The sequence below is a fragment of the Podarcis vaucheri genome (genome assembly GCF_965113315.1).
Source record: "Podarcis vaucheri genome assembly, chromosome: 2".
NCBI lineage: Eukaryota > Metazoa > Chordata > Lepidosauria > Squamata > Lacertidae > Podarcis > Podarcis vaucheri.
In genome coordinates, this window is record NC_138760.1 from 121,706,858 (window position 1) to 121,725,450 (window position 18,593).

Below are 18,593 nucleotides of genomic sequence, written 5' to 3' on the forward strand. Positions count from 1 at the left end.
AGAATACACCAACGAACTCATACAGGGGAGAAAATATTTAGATGTATTGAATGTGGAAAGAGTTTCAGCAAAAGCGGAGCACTTAGAATACACCAACGAACTCATACAGGGGAGAAACCATTAAAATGTATTGAATGTGGAAAGAGCTACAGTCACTATGGAGCACTTAGAATGCACCAACGAACTCACACGGGGGAGAAACCATTTAAATGTGTGGAATGTGGAAAGAGCTTCAGTGAAAGTGGAGCACTTAGAAGACACCAACAATCTCACACAGGGGGAAATCCACAGATACTTTAATAAACTTTAATAAACCGCTTAGGTGTTTTTTACCTTTCCTTCTATGCTTTCTTGCAATACTGACAAAATCAAACCACGCCAATGCTTTCAGTCCCAGAAGAGGAGCTCCCCTTGGTGTCAAGGGAGGTGTCCAAGGGAGCATCTGGAGCCCTGCCATCCCTTCTGTCGCTTCCCCTTCCCCTGGGCCCTTCCCCTCCTGTCTCTGCCATCCCTGGGCCACTCCTTAATCCACAGCAGGAGACTGTATCTGTCTGTGATGGTGAGATGTCGTGGCCGGTTGAAGGACCACTTCCTGTTTCCTGCAGCTCCATCCTGTCTTTTCATGCAAGGTGGAGTCATGAAGCAGGCGAAGGCTGAGCTCACCTAAGGGTGTCGCAGCGGGTGGGTGGGATTCTGCTTAACCTTTCCCTGTCTGCTCCTTTTCTGGATCCAAATCCCCACACCAAAAGGGGTAGTGTGAGGACGCAATCAATGTTATGGAGCTGCACTGAAAATCATTGCTTTGTGACTGTAAGAGGCCCTTCTCACAAAAACAACCATCAAGAGAATTTAAGCTATAGAATTTAAAACAAACAGATAATTACAAAAAAAGAAAGTAGTCTGGTACCACATTGCGTAGGAGTTACTTTAACACACTCTACCTGGGGCTGCCTTTCAAAAGAGCTCAGAAACTTCAATGGCTCAAAGAGCTGCAGACACATTACTGACCAGGGCTGGCTATAGGCAGCATAGGACTCCCATATTAAAACAGCTCCATCTGCCTAATTGTCTGTTTCTGGACACAATCAATGTTTCCACAAGAAGAGGAAGATAGATTTGGAGTGCCGCTTTTTCAAAAAAGATGGACACACGGCTATTTCTTTGTGGAGCTGAAAGGCATGCCCGTGTGCCTCATTTGTGGTGAGGCCCTTTCCGTCCTGAAGAAGGCCAACCTGCAGAGGCACTACAGGACGAAGCACATCCAGTACAAGGGAGTTCCAAGGGCAGCTGCGCCTGGAGAAGGTCAAGGCGCTGAAAACAGACCTGTTGGGTAACCTGTGGCCCATCCAGATGATGTGAAATTGCAACTCACGTCTTCTTTAGCCATTGGCCATGCTGGTTGGGGCTCATGGGAGCTGAAGTCCTAGGATCGAGGTCACAAATGCCGGGGACAATTCAAATCCCTCCTCAGTCGTGAAGCCGATTGGGCAACTTAAAGCTGGTCACCATGTTTATGCGAAACCTCCCTCGCAGGGTTGCTGTGTGCGTGAAAGTAATATATCTTGTGGTGGGCTTGATGAGGGGAGTGTGGAACAGAAATGTAATTCATAGGTAAAAAGACAGGAAATAGTTCTGAATCTGACTGAAAATAAAAGATTCTTTGTCTCCAAATTGCATATAGCAAGCATCTGTGTTGTTGAACTCTAGCTGAAGTCTCAGCATCTGGTTCCTCAGCACTCTGCACTCTCTCTCTGGAAACCTCCAGCTGTCAGGTGACAGGAACCAGCCAATGCCTCCCAGTTCAGAAACAGTCTGCCAAGAGCTTATGAATGTTGATTTGAATCAATTTGTCAGATGTCTTCAAAATAGTAGGGAAAATTTATGGTTGACACCACCTTGGGACAGTTTTGACAGGAATTCGGGGAACTAGGAATATTGGATCAACAAATAGCTAGAGAGGATTAAGGGGCGGGGGCGGGAATCAGGCCTTGTTTCTCATGTGACAGATAACAGACTCCACAGTTCTTAAAGCTCACCGTTTGCTGCCTCCCAAAATGATGCTTAAGCCTCCCTCCCAAAAAAAACTACAACTCAAGCATGGCAGCTGGTCTTGTCAAACAGGCCAATATAAGGTTCATTTGGCAAGTTTGTTGTTGTTTAGTCGTTTATTTGTGTCCGATTCTTCATGACCCCATGGACCAGAGCACGCCAGGCACTCCTGTCTTCTACTGCCTCCCGCAGCTTGGTCAAACTCATGTTCGTAGCTTTGAGGACACTGTCCAACCATCTCGTCCTCTGTCATCCCCTTCTCCTTGTGCCCTCCATCTTTCCCAACATCAGGGGGGTCTTTTCCAGGGAGTCTTCTCTTCTCATGAGGGGGCCAAAGTATTGGAGCCTCAGCTGCACGATCTGTCCTTCCACTGAGCACCCAGGCCTGATTTCCTTCAGAATGGAGAGGTTTGATCTTCTTGAAGTCCATGGGACTTTCAAGAGTCTCCTCCAGCACCATAATTCAAAAGCATCAATTCTTCGGCGATCAGCCTTCTTTATGGTCCAGCTCTCACTTCCATACATCACTACTGGGAAAACCATAGCTTTTACTATACGGACCTTTGTTGGCAAGGTGATGTCTCTGCTTTTTAAGATGCTGTCTAGGTTTGTCATTGCTTTTCTCCCAAGAAGCAGGCACTTTTTAATTTTGTGGCTGCTGTCACCATCTGCAGTGATTATGGAGCCCAAGAAAGTAAAATCTCTCACTGCCTCCATTTCTTCCCCTTCTATTTGCCAGGAGGTGATGGGACCAATGGCCATGATCTTCGTTTTTATGATGACGAGCTTCAGACCAAATTTTGCGCTCTCCTTTTTCACTCTCATTAAGAGGTTCTTTAATTCCTCCTCACTTTCTGCCATCAAGGTTGTGGCATCTGCATAACTGAGGTTGTTGATATTTCTTCCAGCAATCTTAATTCTGGCTTGGGATTCACCCACTCCAGCCTTTCGCATGTTGAATTCCGCATATAAATTAAATAAGCGGGGAGACAATATACAGCCTTGTCATACTCTTTCCCAATTTTGAACCAATCAGTTGTTCCATATTCAGTTCTAACTGTAGCTTCTTGTCCCACATAGAGATTTCTCATGCTATGGAAATTTGGGGGGGGGGGAGCGAGCACATCTTTAAAGTTGTTAAATGTTACAAATATTATGCCTGAATGTATCCTTTCAACTTGACAGCTCAGGGAAGTTACCTAGCTTTAAAAATAACCTATTTCCCCCCTTGAAAAAGGACTCCAGGAAGTGTCCAGGGGTGAGAATTGCTGAGCTGGGCCAAGGAAAGCCTAATCCCATCACCAAACTTGCCAAGGGGCCAGACATGCAAAGGAAGTTCTATTGTACTTTGGGTGATGGGACTTCAGAGGTGTTGGCCTATGCTAATCTTATACCCGAGTCTTGCCCTGACATGTCTGCTTATGCTAATCTTGTACCAAGGACTTCTCTGGACATGTTTGCCAAGGTTAAACTAGTGTAACCCCTGTCTACCCCTCCCCTTTTGTGACATGTCAGTGTTGTAACAATGATACAGCAGTGATGCTCTAGAAACAGTATTCTGGGATATCGTGGGGAAGTTTTAAAAGTCTTTGTCACCCCATGCTCGGGGTTCAAAATTCCTCTTTGAACCTGTTGCGCAATAAACTTTGGTCTACAGCTATTTGCTCCAGTTGATGGCTGGACTCCTTCCTTTATTCCACAAGGGACCCACGGGCTCTGCCCGACGGGCTGGGTGACTGAGCAGCCTCACACCTAGATTTTTCCGTAACACAGAGAAGACAGATGAGGTGATCTGCTGAGATATGATGGCGCCCGGCACACTTCCCCTGGGCCGATGGACACCTGTGCCGATAGAAAAAGCTTGAGCTCTCTTCACAGCTCTTAGCAGAGATCCGCAGCGGCAGAAAGTGTTGCCTTGTGTGTGGATAATAAATCACGCTGTACGCAGGCTTCTTGCTAATCTCTAACAGTCTTTAATGAGTAGAAAAACATCATAAATCAGTCCCGGCGAGAGAGCAGGCATCCTTCTCGCCTCTCAGCCAAAAACGAAAGTAAATCACACACAAAGAAAGATTCCCGTATGTGAACATAACCACGCCTCAGAATGTGAGACGTCACACAGAACTGTTTAACCCTGTAAGTTCTGATTCTCCTCACATGATCGGGCACTCCCATTTCTTTAAAAACTTGCCATAGTTTGCTGTGGTTGACACAGTCAAAGGCTTTTGCATAGTCAATGAAGCAGAAGTAGATGTTTTTCATGAACTCTCTAGCTTTCTCCAAAATGCAGCACATGTTTGCAATTTGGTCTCTGGTTCCTCTGCCCCTTCGAAATCCAGCTTGCACTTCTGGGAGTTCTCAATCCACATACTGCTTAAGCCTGCCTTGTAGAATTTTAAGCATAACCTTGCAAGCGTGTGAAATGAGTGCAATTGTGCGGAAGTTGGAACATTCTTTGGCACTGCCCTTCTTTGGGATTGGGATGTAGACTGACTTTCTCCAATCCTCTGGCCACTGCTGAGTTTTACAAAGTTGCTGGCATATTGAGTGTAGCACCTTACAGCATCATCTTTTAAAATTTTGGTTTTCAAGGAAGAAGCAGCCCTGGAAAATAAGGCAGGAATTCACCTTGAATCTTGCTAACAAAATCCTTTCATAGCTTTTTGTGAGGGTGTGACTGCTAATCTTAAAGCCAGGTTGAGCACTAAGAATTGGGCATCATTTCCTCTCTTATAAAAAATAAAATAAATGCCTGGAGCATTTGAGGGAAAAGAGAGAGAACATTCTGGCAAACGAAGCAGCCATAATAAAAGAAAGTGACAACCTGTTTGTAAGTGTCATTGTTACTTGGAAGGGAACAAGTGCTATAAGTTTAATGTACACATAATGCTGTGCTTGAATGCATTGTAATAAAAATACTATAAAGGGAAGTTTCTCTTAGACTTGGGCAAGAGGTTCCACTCTGACAGAAACCTCAGAGGAGGCTGGATCTTTCCTCATAACTCATCGCTGGAAACAGAAGCTGCAGAGCTCTCACGGAAGGAAGCTTAAACTTGAGAAGCCAGTGTGTTCTTGCTGGAGATGGCTAGGAGAAGCAGCAGCAGCAGTTGCAAATAAGTCATGCAATGTTGAAGAAGCTTAGGATCTCCCTCTGGGACCAGAGAGAGGAAAGCTGACTGAATTACTTAAAGGACTGAACATTGTTTGCAATGTGCTACTTTATCATGCTTATCTTATTGTTAGACTGTTTAAGACTGTTCTGCGGTAAAGCTTCAAAACTTATTTTTGTGATGGAGAGAATTCATTTCCACACAAGGTCCAGATCAGGAATTCCATGGAACAACTTTAACAACAAGTAATTGAAGGGACACGGGTTGCGCTGTGTGTTAAACCACAGAGCCTAGAGCTTGCCGATCAGAAGGTCGGTGGTCTGTATCCCCGTGATGGGGTGAGCTCCCGTTGCTCGGTCCCTGCTCCTGCCAACCTAGCAGTTCGAAAGAACATCAAAGTGCAAGTAGATAAATAGGTACTGCTCTGGCGGGAAGGTAAACGGCTCCCTCGGCGAGTAAAGCGAGATGAGCGCCACAACCCCAGAGTTGTCCGCAACTGGACCTAATGGTCAGGGATCCCTTTACCTTTACTTGAAAGACCAAACCACGATGTAGCTGTGCTCTTTTCCATCCCTTTCCAAGAATTACAACAATCTGTTCCTTAAAATGGTTCAGCCTCCGCCACCTTTACTGCTGTCAACTGAAGGCTACCAACTGTGCCCTGGGCCCCCCGATCTTTATCACTGCCAATGAAAACTAATAAATGAATAGGAAGAGAAGCTACCCATGTCACACTGACACAAACACCTTGCGTATGAACTTCGTAAAATAATGAATGTGTACTACCCCTCCCCCCCACTTGCTCTCCCCACCTCTCAATTCCCCAGCCTTACACTGTATACAACATTAAAGTCTGTCTGTGAATTTTTATGATATCCAAAGTAACAGAGTAGCTTATAGCTAGGAAGCCAAATAGCTATTTTAGTTGATAGTTCCTTTTTACAGACTATACAGTGGCCAGACTCTTGCTATTCAAAAGAGCTTTACTTTCATAATCATATAACTGAGAAGAATAGAAGAGGAGTCTGTAACCTGAAGTGTATGTAACCCGAGGTACCACTGTACAATCTTCTGCTTATTCAAACATGGGCACGTTCTCCCTTGAATTCTCTTATAGTTTCTTATGAAACGTTTTTCTTTCACATCAGCAGTATTGTCTCTGTTCCTGCACAGGTTTCTGCTTATTAACATTTAGTTGCCGCCAGGACCACATAACACCGGTCCTGAGAGATCTGCATTGGCTCCCAGTACGTTTCCAAGCACACTTCAAAGTGTTGGTGCTGACCTTTAAAGCCTTAAACGGCCTCGGTCCTGTGTACCTGAAGGAGCATCTCCACCCCCATCGTTCAGCCCGGACACTGAGATCCAGCGCCGAGGGCCTTCTGGCAGTTCCCTCATTGTGAGAAGTGAGGTTACAGGGAACCAGACAGAGGGCCTTCTCGATAGTGGCCCCCACCCTGTGAAACACCCGCCCTTCAGATGTGAAGGTAATAAGCAGCTATCCTATCTTTAAAAGACATCTGAAGGCAGCCCTGTTTAGGGACGTTTTTAATATTTAATGCTGTACTGTTTTTAACACTTGATTGGGAGCCGCCCAGAGTGGCTGGGGAAACTCAGCCAGATGGGCAGGGTATAAATAATAAATTATTATTATTATATAATAATAATAATAATAATAATAATAATAATAATAATAATAATAGTAATTTTTATTTATGCCCCGCCCTCCCCAGCCAAGGCCGGGCTCAGAGCGGCTTACAAGCAATAATAAAAACAAGTTGAATGATTACCACTTAAAAGCAAAATTAAAATACAACATTAAAATATTGAAACATTAAAATATTAAAATGTAGCCTCATCGCAGGAAGAGAAAGGAAAAGAAAAAAGAAAGAGAGGGAGGGAGGGAATCAAATTGGCTCCAAGCCAAAGGCCAGGTGGAACAACTCTGTCTTACAGGCCCTGCGGAAAGAAATCAGATCTTTCAGGACCCTGGTCTCATGAGGCAGAGCGTTCCACCAGGCTGGAGCCAGAGTTGAAATGACCCTGGCTCTGCTTGAAGCTAATCTAACTTCCTTTGGGCCCAGGACTTGCTATTTATGGACCTTGAGGCTCTCCGTGGGGCATACCGCGAGAGTCGGTCCCGTAGGTATGAGGGTCCTAGGCCGTGAAGAGCTTTATAGGTCAAAAGCAGCACCTTAAATCTGACCCTGTACTCCACTGGGAGCCAGTGCAGCTTGAAAAGTACTGGGTGAATATGCTCCCATGACAGAGACCCCGTGAGGAGCCTCGCTGCAGCATTCTGCACCTGCTGGAGTTTCTGGGACAGCTTCAAGGGCAGCCCCGCGTAGAGCGAATTACAGTAGTCAAGCCTGGAGGTGACCGTCGCATGGATCACTGTGGTCGGGGCGGGAAAGGTAAGGGACCAACTGCTTGATGACAACGAAAGGGTATAGAAAGGGGAAGTTTTTGGGTTTCTCTAAAAACCGTCAGACTATTTTGTACACAATTTCAAGGTAACATTACACTTTATTTCCGCTTTTTCTTACATCGGACTCGAACTCACAACCTTGAGATAAAGCACCTCACGCTCTACTGACTGAGTTAAGACAATAAGACAACTCAGTGATTTGTGTACACGGGGAGACAGATGGCGGCGTGTGACCATCCCAAGAGAAGGGTGCAAAAAGCTTGTTCCCTGCTGCTCCAGAGCTAGGAATGGACCAGATCTCATCGGGCTAATCCATTTGCCCCGACAGCTAAGAGCAGAACCTCCAGGATCAGAAGCAGCGGGCTGCAAATTGGAGGGCAGAGGAAGCAGGAGGGCGGTCTCGCAGCCCTCGCCTTGCAAGGGGGCGCATCCAGCCTCGCAGCCTCCCAGGGCCCCACCCACAGCCAGCGAGCTCCGATGCCCAGAGAGGCAGGAAACGGGGCCAGCCAGGGGGACTCGAGAGCGGCTGCCCTTTCCTGTCCCCCGCTGAGGAGAGCGGAGGAGCAGCGGCCCGTGGCCTGGCGAGTTTCCCCGGAGAGGAGCCGGATTCCGCTGCAGGGACGGAGCGAGGAGTCCGAGGTGCAGGAGGCGGGGGGGGGGGGAGGAGGAGGAGGAGAGCAGGTGCGCCTGGCAGGATCGGGCCCCGAGTGGAGTCAGAGGCTGCAGGGCGCCCCCCCCCAACCGGGCAGGAAGGGGAAGGGGCGCAGCTGAGGGGCAGGGCATCTGCAGGAGGGCACAGGGGCAAACATCTCTGGCTCAGGCTGGCACGGACCCTGCCGGAGACCCTGGGGAGCTGCTCCCTTCAGTCCTGAGCTCAAGGGGCAGAATGAGGGGTCCAAGGCAGCTGCTGCTTCGCGATGGACGATGCATATAGTCGCTCACGGATCAGCGGCGTACCTGGGGCTTTTGCCGCCCCTCTCCCTGTCCCTCAGCAGGGAGCCCCGTCCTCTTCCACGGTCCTCCCCACGGCGGAGAGGGAAGGGGAGGCTGGGGGGGGAAGAGCAGTGAGGCAGGGAGGTGTCCCTCTCACTCTGCAGCCCCCTGACACCCTTTGCAGGCCACTACTCCTGCCCCCCCTTCCTCTGCCAGTGCCATTGATAAACCTACCGCCCTCCTTGGTGAATTAGTCTGATCGCCTTTGAAAGCTCTCTTTGCCACCACCATCACCACATCTTGTGGCAATGATGTCCATCAGATTCATTTAGCAAGGAAATGGCTTCTTTTCTTTGCCCCAAATCAAGGTACACTGTGCCTTCACATGGAGGCTCTGTTAATCTGCCACTGTTGATAAAACAGTTGATAGATCTATACTCCAGAGAACACATCTGACCTTTCCCCAAGCTATCAAAGCTGGCCTCTTGTGTCTGCGTGTAAATAAATGAGAGAGTCTTAAGGTTTTATCTTCCTCCTTCCCCAGTAATACAGCTGAGTTTTCAGATGAAAGCTGAGAGTTGAAGTGGGTGACAGTTTTGAGAATGCAGAGGAAAGGAGGATTCTTAAGCTCTGGAGCAGCAGGGAACTCTTTCACGGTCCACCCCACGGCGGAGAGGGAAGGGGAGGCAGGGGGGGAGGAAGAGCAGTGAGGCAGGGAGGTGCCCCTCTCACTCTGCAGCCCCTCCTGATCCCCCTTCCTCTGCCAGTGCCATTGATAAACCTATCGCCCTCCTTCTTGAATTGGTCGCCTTTGAAAGCTCTCTTTGCCACCACCATCACCGCATCTTGTGGCAATGATGTCCATCAGATTCATTTAGCAAGGAAATGGCTTCTTTTGCCTGCCCCAAATCAAGGTACACTGTGCCTACACATGGAGGCTCTGTTGATCAGTGACGGCTAATAAAATACCTGATAGATTTACTCCCTGGAGAACGCATCTGATCTTTCCCCAAGCTGTCAAAGCTGGCCTCTTGTGTCCGCATGTAAATAAGTGAGACAAACTTAAGCCTGTTTCATTAATTGTTTTATTTCCACCTTCCTCAGTAAGGCAGCAGAGTTTTCAGATGAAGGCTGAGGGCTGAAGTGGGTGACAGTTTTGAGAATGCAGAGGAAAGGAGGATTCTTAAGAAGTGTGGCATATGGAAATGAATTAATGATAATAAAAACGTTGAAGACAGTATTGTAAAAGACTGAGGAAGGCAAAATTGAAATTAGCTAGTCATAATAAAAAAATTCCTTCCAGTAGCACCTTAAAGACCAACTAAGTTAGTTCTTGGTATGAGCTTTCGTGTGCATGCACACTTCTTCAGATACACTGAAACACAAGTTGCCAGATCCTTCTATATAGTGAGAAGGTGGGGAGGGGTATTACTCAGAAGGGTGGTGGGAATGGGTGATTGGCAGATAGCTGAGATGAGCCTGTTGACGACTCTTAACGACTGCAGTAGGTCTTACAGGAAAAGGCAAGGGGTGAGAAGGTGAAAAATGGCTTAGTCATGTATAATGAGATAAGAATCCAATGTCTTTGTTCAGACCAGGTCTCTCCATGGTTTTAAGTTTGGTAATGAGTTGCAATTCAGCAGCTTCTCTTTCCAGTCTATTTCTGAAATTCCTTTGTAGTAAAACAGCTACTTTGAGATCTTGTATAGAATGCCCTGGGAGACTGAAGTGTTCTCCTACTGGTTTCTCTGTTTTGTGATTCTTGATGTCAGATTTATGTCCGTTTATTCTTTGGCGTAAGGTTTGGCCTGTTTGTCCAATATAGAGAGCTGAAGGACACTGTTGGCATTTGATGGCATACACAATGTTAGACAATGAGCAATTAAATAGTCCCGAGATGGTATGTGTGATGTTGTTGGGGCCAGTAATGGCGTTGTCCGGGTGTATGTGGCAGCAAAGTTGGCATCTGGGTTTATTGCAGGCTCTGGTGCCAGTGTCCGTGTTAAGTCTGGTTGTAGTATTATTGTGGGTTAGGAGTTGTTTAAGATTGGGTGGCTGTCTGTAGGCAATGAAAGGTCTTCCTCCCAGAGCTTGAGAAAGAGAACTGTCATTGTCCAGGAGAGGTTGTAGATCTCTGATGATGCGTTGTACTGTTTTAACTTGGGAGCTGTATGTGATGGGATTTACTCCCTGGAGCCGGCGTACACCTTCCGGGACATGTGGCCAGCATGACTAAACCGCTTCTTGCGAACCAGAGCAGCGCACGGAAATGCCGTTTACCTTCCTGCCAAAGCAGTACCTATTTATCTATTTGCACTTTGACGTGCTATCGTACTGCTAGGTTGGCAGGAGCAGGGACCGAGCAATGGGAGCTCACCCCATCGCAGGGATGCAAACCACCGATTATTATTACTTGCATCCTGCCTATCTGACTGGGTTGCCTCTGCCCATCTGGGTAGCTTCCAACAAAATAAAAAACATCAAAAAATTCCTTGTAAAAGGCTGCCTTTGGAAGTCTTCCATTTTGTAGAAATGGCCTTCAGTTTTAAAGAATTGTCCTCTTTAAGGAATCACGTGGTGTAAACATGTAAGTTGTCCTCTAAGTCCAAACACACACATAGTAGGAGCAAGCAGTGCTCTAAAGCAGTGTTTCCCAAACGTTTTTGGGCAACGGCACACCTGTTTACCAGAAAAAAATCTCGCGGCACACCACCATTAAAGCCCCGCCCCGTGACGTCAGCGCGCAGCGTCACGCCGGGAGGGACGCACAAAAGTGAACGTTTTTTCCCTTCCCCTTGCCGGGGTGGGAGGAGGCAGCAGAGCGAGGGACTGAGGGACGGCGGCAGCTGAGGCGGCGGCGGCTGTTGTGGTGGTGGCGGCGATAGCGGGCGGAGGAGGAGCCGTCGCCGGGAGTTGCTGCTGCTGCTGTTGCTGCTGCTGCCCGGACATGCCAGCCTCCTCCTCCTCCGCTGTCTCGCGCTCCTCCCTTTTGCGTGCGCTGCCCCGCCGCTCGGCACCACCACCGCGGAGCCGCCCCCGGCTCGACGCGGATCCTCGCCGCCGCCGCCTCTCGCCGCCCGACTCGCCCGCCTCCCTCCCACGGCACACCAGCCGGTGTCTCACGGCACACTAGTGTGCCGCGGAACACCGGTTGGGAAACACTGCTCTAAAGTGCTTATCTTGCGAACTTGCCATCTAAGTTGTTTACTCCTGACCAAAGCTCCTGTTTCCCAAAAGGACAGGAGGGGGAGCAGAGGAGGAAATGGATGGGTTTGAAGGCTCTTTCCATCAGCCGCCTCTCTCCCCTGAGAAACAAAAGCAAAGGGTGTTTGCAGGGCAGGAGGACAGAGGAGGAGGCAGCGAGGGCAGAGGGAGCAGTGGGCGGATCCACCGCCTCTCCCAGGGGGTGCTGATGCAAGCAAGGGGCTTCCTTCTTCTCCATGCAAGGGCCACCCATGTGTTCAGAGCAGTCATATGCAGATTAACTCTTAAGTTCCAAGGGATCACCTCTCAGGCCACTAATGTGCATACAGTGCCAGCCTTAGGAAGGGAGGTGGGACAGGCAGGTGAAAGGAATTGCCAAAGGTGTTTGAAAATGGGTGGAGGCTCTTGGAAAGGGGTGCCCGCTTGTGAATGAACTTAATTATGGTCACAGACCAGGATTCAAAAAGCATATAGATAAAATAGCAGTTAGGATTTTTTTAACCTATAATTGTTAGAGCAAATTAGGACATGGAAATGCATAGGATAAAACATCTAAATAAAATACAAGATTAAACACAGATAATGGATGGATAAAAAAAACTGATAAGTAAAACAGATAAGAACTAAAAACAAACAAAGACACACAGTTAAAGCAACTGTAAGAGCATAAGAACTAAAAGACTCACAGTTAAAACAACTATAAGAGACTGCAGAGTAGAAGCCTCTTAAATAGAGGACACTCACAACATTAGAAACTGCTGTGCAAATATGGTTAAAACAGACAATTAAAATAATGTTCAACGCTAAATTTAGAAACAATGTACAACAATAAACTGTCCCAGGGAGTTGTCCCAGAGTCACCCATGGAACCATGTTTGGGGGTTTTCATGTCAGACTATTTTGAGTTGGGCGATGGTATGCGCCTACAGATCTGTACACAGAATCTTGCGACCATCCAGGTCATCTTCTGATCTTTGCCTAACAGCAAAAGGTCAAATTTTTGCTTTTGTGGGAGGTCGGCTAGCCTCACCAGTAGGGGATCCATGATCTTACTACGTGCCTCTTCATAAAAGGGACATTTAAAGAATAAGTATTCTGGGCTTCCTATCTCTCCCAATGGACAGGTGCAAAGTCTCTGAGCATACGGGACCCTTCTAAAGGCTTCATCCAGGACCGGCGAGGGAAGAGCCGAGCTTCTGGCGAGTGTAAAGGCCCTTCTTGCATCCCTAGATACGAGAAAGAAGAGATATGCTGCCGGTGCGGCTATATATCTCTCGATTTCTCCAATTCTATAGTCGGGGCACCTTGCACAGTCCTGCTGTCTCTCAGTGTCTAATATTCTTTGCCTGAACGTAGCTTTTGCCTGGCCCAAGCCCAGACTTAGAAGGGCTGGAGGGGCAAAACCCAGTTTCTGGAGGGTGTTAAGGACTGCAGTCTGCAGGCCGACTGGAATTGGTCACAGAGGATCAATGGGGCTATCCCTCGGGGGAGAAGGTTCAATGTCAGCCACTTGTAGATTGCTATTAGGCAGATGCTAGCCTCCACTCTCATCATCCCCATTTCCAATCTAACCCATGCGTTTGAGACACATCTGGGGACTTGGAGGAGAGCTCGAAGAAGTCTAGATTGAACTCTCTCAAGGGGGGAGAAAGCAGAGGAAGGTGGGCCCAAAAAGGAACCATAGAGGAGTTGTGCCAAGGTTTTGGCCTTGCCTAATTTTAGAGCTTCGGGAATGAAGAAACCCCCTTGTGCTCTGAAGAATTTAAGGATACAATTAGTGGTTTTTTCCGCTAGGGGGTGCCCAATTGGGGCTTCTCCAGGGGCAGCAGAATGTCTTGGGCAGGAGAATCCCTGCAGGGGCTCTCAGACTCCCTTGGCTTCTTCTTCCCTCCCTCCCAGGAAGCTGCAACTTGCTCTGGATTCTGCGCTCCTCAGGAAGCTGAATCTGCAAACCTAGCTGAGACTGGACCTGCAACCCTGGCCAGGATGGAAGGAGGAAGATGGACGGGTGACCTGGTCAGGCTCTCTCCCGCATCCCTCCCCACTAACTCTGAGCATTCCCTCCCAGGGCCCTTGGAGAAATCTGGTGAGTTCCAGGGGAGAGGAGATGGGGACAGGGATAGATGGGTGGTGGCAGGAGAAAGAGTAAAAGATGGAGAGGAGACAAATGGAAGGAAGTTCCTGACAGGAAGAAGGAAGGGGTGAGGCCTTCTGCAAAGCAGCTCTTTGTTTCTTGAATCCTTTCCCTAAAGTAGTGGGGGCAGATTTTCTTCCTCCAGGCTTTGAAATCTTAGCTGTTATTTCAACGGCAGGAATAATTGATGATAATGATGTTGCACACCAGTACTGAAAAATGGGTGAAGGGGAATGAAATGCTTTGCATAATTATTTATACTTAATGTATTTAAATTGTTTCTATTACTCTTATTTTTTATAGACAGGGTCAGAATGATACATTCCACCAGCATCAAAACACAATAAATGCATGCACCTCCCCAGTTTGGTGGGCTTAAGGGACAAAGGACCAGTTATCATGATACACAATTCCTGTGGCTGGAGGCTCTGCATTTAGGATTGGGCATATAAAGTCCAAGAGCGGCTGGTATTATAAGCAAACTGTGTAAACTTGCCAATCTTACAGACTGGGGTTATTTGTGTGTGTGAGTGAGTGAGTGAGTGAGTGAGTGAGATAATAATTTTAGCAATCCTGTGTAATGGCTTGGTTCTACCGCACAGACATGAGACAACTCCAGTAGTAATTATCTCAAACTCATAAATCACTGTGGAGCTCAGTCTTCGGCCTGTTCATCCCAGCTTGCAGTTGCCGAGTCCTCCAGCAAAGAAGGCCCCACTTTCGCTTTCTTTTCACCTCTGCTCGCAGATTCTCTCGAGCCTACGATTTTTTGGACAGGCTATTTCGGGGGCTCTGTGTAAGAGCTCAAACTGGAGATAACAGTCTGTGCCCCCACCCTCCGTCACCCCCTCTTCCTGCTCTTTGTTCTTTGCCCCTTCTGCAGCTTGGCTGCTCCTCCCCTGCTTCACATTCCAACCGAATCACATCTCTTGCGTTCTCAGGCTCTGTCAGCGGAGGCACGAGAGGCTTGAGATTCACGGAGCTGACACCCTGTAATTTTGTCCGTTCCTAAGCTTCCATGGAGATACTGTGGTACAACCTTGGTGCAAATTTCAAAATAAGTACACAAAGCCAACAAAGAGACTCAGAGGTTTATAGTGGCACCAGCTTTCCTGGTCAAGAGTCCACTTTGTCAGACTGCAGCCCACACAAGCGTAGGCCATAATACATTTATCAGCCTTTAAGGGCTGCAAAGATGAATAAACAGAAGCGTAGTTCATCTATGGAATCTATCCTACAGGAGACAGTGACAGCCAGCAACATGGATAGCTTGAAAAAAAGGATAAGACTGGCACCTCTGCTCTGCCCTCGTGGTCCTAGGCAATAATGCTTCTTAATACTAGATTCTGGAAAGCACAGTAAGGAGGAGAACTTTTGTGCTCCAGTCCTGCTTGCCGGTTTCCCACAGGCATCTGGTTGGCCTCTGTGAGAAGAGGATGCTGGACTAGGTGGGCCTTTGCCTGATGCAGAAGGCTCTTCTTAGGTTCCAATACATTGCAATATTTTTACAGTTACATGTAGCACTTAAGTTTTATTTATTTCACAAGGCAAATACTGTTACTTGAGCCAGGGATCATTTCTTCACTTCAGAAAGAAAAAATAGATGTGCCTAATAAGCCAGTTCCACCATAGATCTGTATTATAAAATGATGGTGGTTTATTGAGTTTGAATGGAGTGATCATGAGTTGCTCCTGCCACTATCTCATCAGCTTTCGTAAAATTTGGAACCTAGAGAAGATAGTGGAGAATGAAGGTGTTAAAATAATGGAAGGTACATATTGGGATTGACATGTGTTCAGTTCCCTTTTTGTCTTTCTTGAAAGTCTAACACGATTCTCTTTCCTCCCAGACTCCCAAACAGGTGAGGAAGATGAAATTCAGAATTCTATGAAGCCACATGTGAATTTATGGGGGAAAACAAAGAAATTGAGGATACAACAAAAAAGTCACAAAGGAGAGAAACTATTTGAATGTACGGCATGTGGAAAGAGCTTCAGTGAAAGTGGAGAACTTAGAATACACCAACGAACTCACACAGGGGAGAAACCATTTAAATGTATTGAATGTGGAAATAGCTTCATTAGAAGTGAACACCTTAGAATACACCAACGAACTCACACAGGGGAGAAACCATTTAAATGTATTGAATGTGGAAAGAGCTTCAGTCGAAATGGTACACTTAGAATACACCAACAAACTCATACAGGGGAGAAACCATTTAAATGTATTGAATGTGGAAAGAGCTTCACTACAACTGGGAAACTTAGAATACACCAACGAACTCACACAGGGGAGAAACCATTTAAATGTATTGAATGTGGAAAGAGCTTCAATGAAAGTCAAACACTTAGAGTACACCAACGAATTCATAAGGGGGAGAAACCATTTGAATGTGTGGATTGTGGAAAGAGCTTCAGTCGAAGTGGAACACTTAGAATACACCAACGAGCTCACACAGGGGAGAAACCATTTAAATGTATTGAATGTGGAAAGAGCTTCAGTCGAAATGATACACTTAGAATACACCAACAAACTCACACAGGGGAGAAACCATTTAAATGTATGGAGTGTGGAAATAGCTTCAGTCAGTATGGAAACCTTAAAATACACCAAAGAATTCACACAGGGGAGAAACCATTTGAATGTTTTGATTGTGGAAATAGCTTCAGTGAAAGTGGAGCACTTAGAAGACACCAACGAACTCACACAAAGGAGAAACCATTTGAATGTTTTGAGTGTGGAAAGAGCTTCAGTGAAAGTGGAGCACTTAGAATACACCAACGAACTCACACAGGGGAGAAACCATTTAGATGTATTGAATGTGGAAAGAGTTTTAGCATAAGCCGCACACTTAGAATACACCAACAAACTCACACGGGGGAGAAACCATTTAGATGTATTGAATGTGGAAAGAGCTTCAGTCGAAATGATACACTTAGAATACACCAACAAACTCACACAGGGGAGAAACCATTTAAATGTATTGAATGTGGAAAGAGCTTCAGTACAGGTGGGAAACTTAGAAGACACCAACGAACTCACACAGGGGAGAAACCATTTAAATGTATTGAATGTGGAAAGAGCTACAGTGAAAGTGGAGCACTTAGAAGACATCAACGAACTCACACAGGGGAAAAATCACAGATACTTTAATAAACCGCTTAGGTGTTTTTTACCTTTCAAACCACGCCAATGCTTTCAGCCCCAGAAGAGGAGCTCCCCTTGGTGTCAGGGAAGTGGTCCAAGGGAGCATCTGGAGCCCTGCCAATCCTTCTGTCCCTGGCCCCTTCCCCTCCTCTCTATGCCATCCCAGGGCCACTCTTGACTCCACAGCAGGAGACTGGATCTGTCTGTGATGGTGAGATGTCCTGGCTGGTTGACGGACCACTTCCTGTTTCCTGGAGCTCCATCCTGCCTTCTGATGCAAGGTGGAGTCATGAAGCAGGTGAAGGCTGTGCACACCTAAGGGTGTCGCAGCGGGTGGGTGGGATTCTGCTTAACCTTTCCCCGTCTGCTCCTTTTCTGGATCCAAATCCCCACACAAAAAGGGGTAGTGTGAGGGCGCCATCAGTGTTATGGAGCTGCACTGAAAATCATTGCTTTGTGGCCATAAGAGACCCTTCTCAAAAAAAGAAGCATCAAGAGAATTTAAGCTACAGAATTTAAAACAAACAGATAATTATAAAAAAAGAAAGCAGTCTGGTGCCACATTGCGTAGGAGTTACTTTAACACACTCTACCTGGGGCTGCCTTTGAAAAGAGCTCTGAAACTTCAATGGCTCAAAGAGCTGCAGACACTTTGCTGACCAGGGCTGGCTATAGGCATCATAGGACTCCCATATTAGAACAGCTCCATCTGCCTAATTGTCTGTTTCTGGGCACAATCAATGTTTCCACAAGAAGAGGAAGATAGATTTGGAGTGCCGCATTTTCAAAAAAGATGGACACACGACTATTTCTTTGTGGAGCTGAAAGGCATGCCCGTGTGCCTCATTTGTGGTGAGGCCCTTTCCGTCCTGAAGAAGGCCAACCTGCAGAGGCACCACAGGACAAAAGCACATCCAGTACGAAGAGTTCCAAGGGCAGCTGCGCCAGGAGAAGGTCAAGGCGCTGAAAACAGACCTGTTGGGTAACCTGTGGCCCCTCCAGATTAAGTGATATTGCAACTCACGTCTTCTTTAGCCGTTGGCCACGCTGGCTGGGGCTCATGGGAGCTGGAGTCCAAGGATAGAGGTCACAAATGCCGGGGACAATTCAAATCCCTCCTCAGTTGTGAAGCTGATTGGGCGACTTAAAGCTGGTCACCATCTTTATGCGAAACCTCCCTCGCAGGGTTGCTGTGTGCGTGAAAGCAATATATCTTGTGGTGGGCTTGATGAGGGGAGTGTGGAACAGAAATGTAATTCATAGGTAAGAAGACAGGAAATAGTTCTGAATCTGACTGAAAATAAAGGATTCTTTGTCTCTAAATTGCATATAGCAAGCACCTGTGCCTTTCCCCCCTCCCCCCCCCAAAAAAACCACTCAAACATGGTAGCTGGTCTTGTCAAACGGGCCAATATAATGTTCATTTGGCAAGTTTGTTGTTGTTTAGTCGTTTATTTGTGTCCGACTCCTCATGACCCCATGGACCAGAGCACGCCAGGCACTCCTGTGGCCCCTCCAGATGATGTCAAATTGCAACTCACGTCTTCTTTAGCCGTTGGCCACACTGGCTGGGGCTCATGGGAGCTG

General features: G+C 47.1%; 2 protein-coding genes and 1 long non-coding RNA gene across 3 annotated transcripts in view; 2 read left to right on the forward strand and 1 right to left on the reverse strand.

Annotated features, from left to right (window-relative positions):
* Positions 1-292: 292 nt before the first annotated feature.
* On the reverse strand, positions 293-6,818 carry LOC309525453. The gene is made up of 2 exons (XR_014216300.1): positions 6,704-6,818; positions 293-1,572 (listed from the first exon to the last, which is right to left on the reverse strand). It is a non-coding gene; the product is annotated as an uncharacterized lncRNA (long non-coding RNA).
* Positions 6,819-8,100: 1,282 nt separating this feature from the next.
* Positions 8,101-18,593, forward strand: part of LOC309524634 (uncharacterized protein) — a 32,260-nt gene continuing 21,767 nt past the window's right edge. The window contains exon 1 of the mRNA XM_082209421.1: positions 8,101-8,226. The gene's annotated coding sequence lies outside the window, so the exon portion shown is untranslated. The remainder of the gene's footprint in view (positions 8,227-18,593) is intronic.
* LOC309524900 (uncharacterized protein) lies at positions 12,179-18,329 on the forward strand. Its single transcript, XM_082210119.1, has 2 exons — positions 12,179-13,810; positions 15,709-18,329. The coding sequence occupies exons 1-2, from the start codon at positions 13,555-13,557 to the stop codon at positions 17,010-17,012; spliced, it is 1,560 nt and encodes a 519-aa protein (XP_082066245.1). The 5' UTR covers positions 12,179-13,554; the 3' UTR covers positions 17,013-18,329.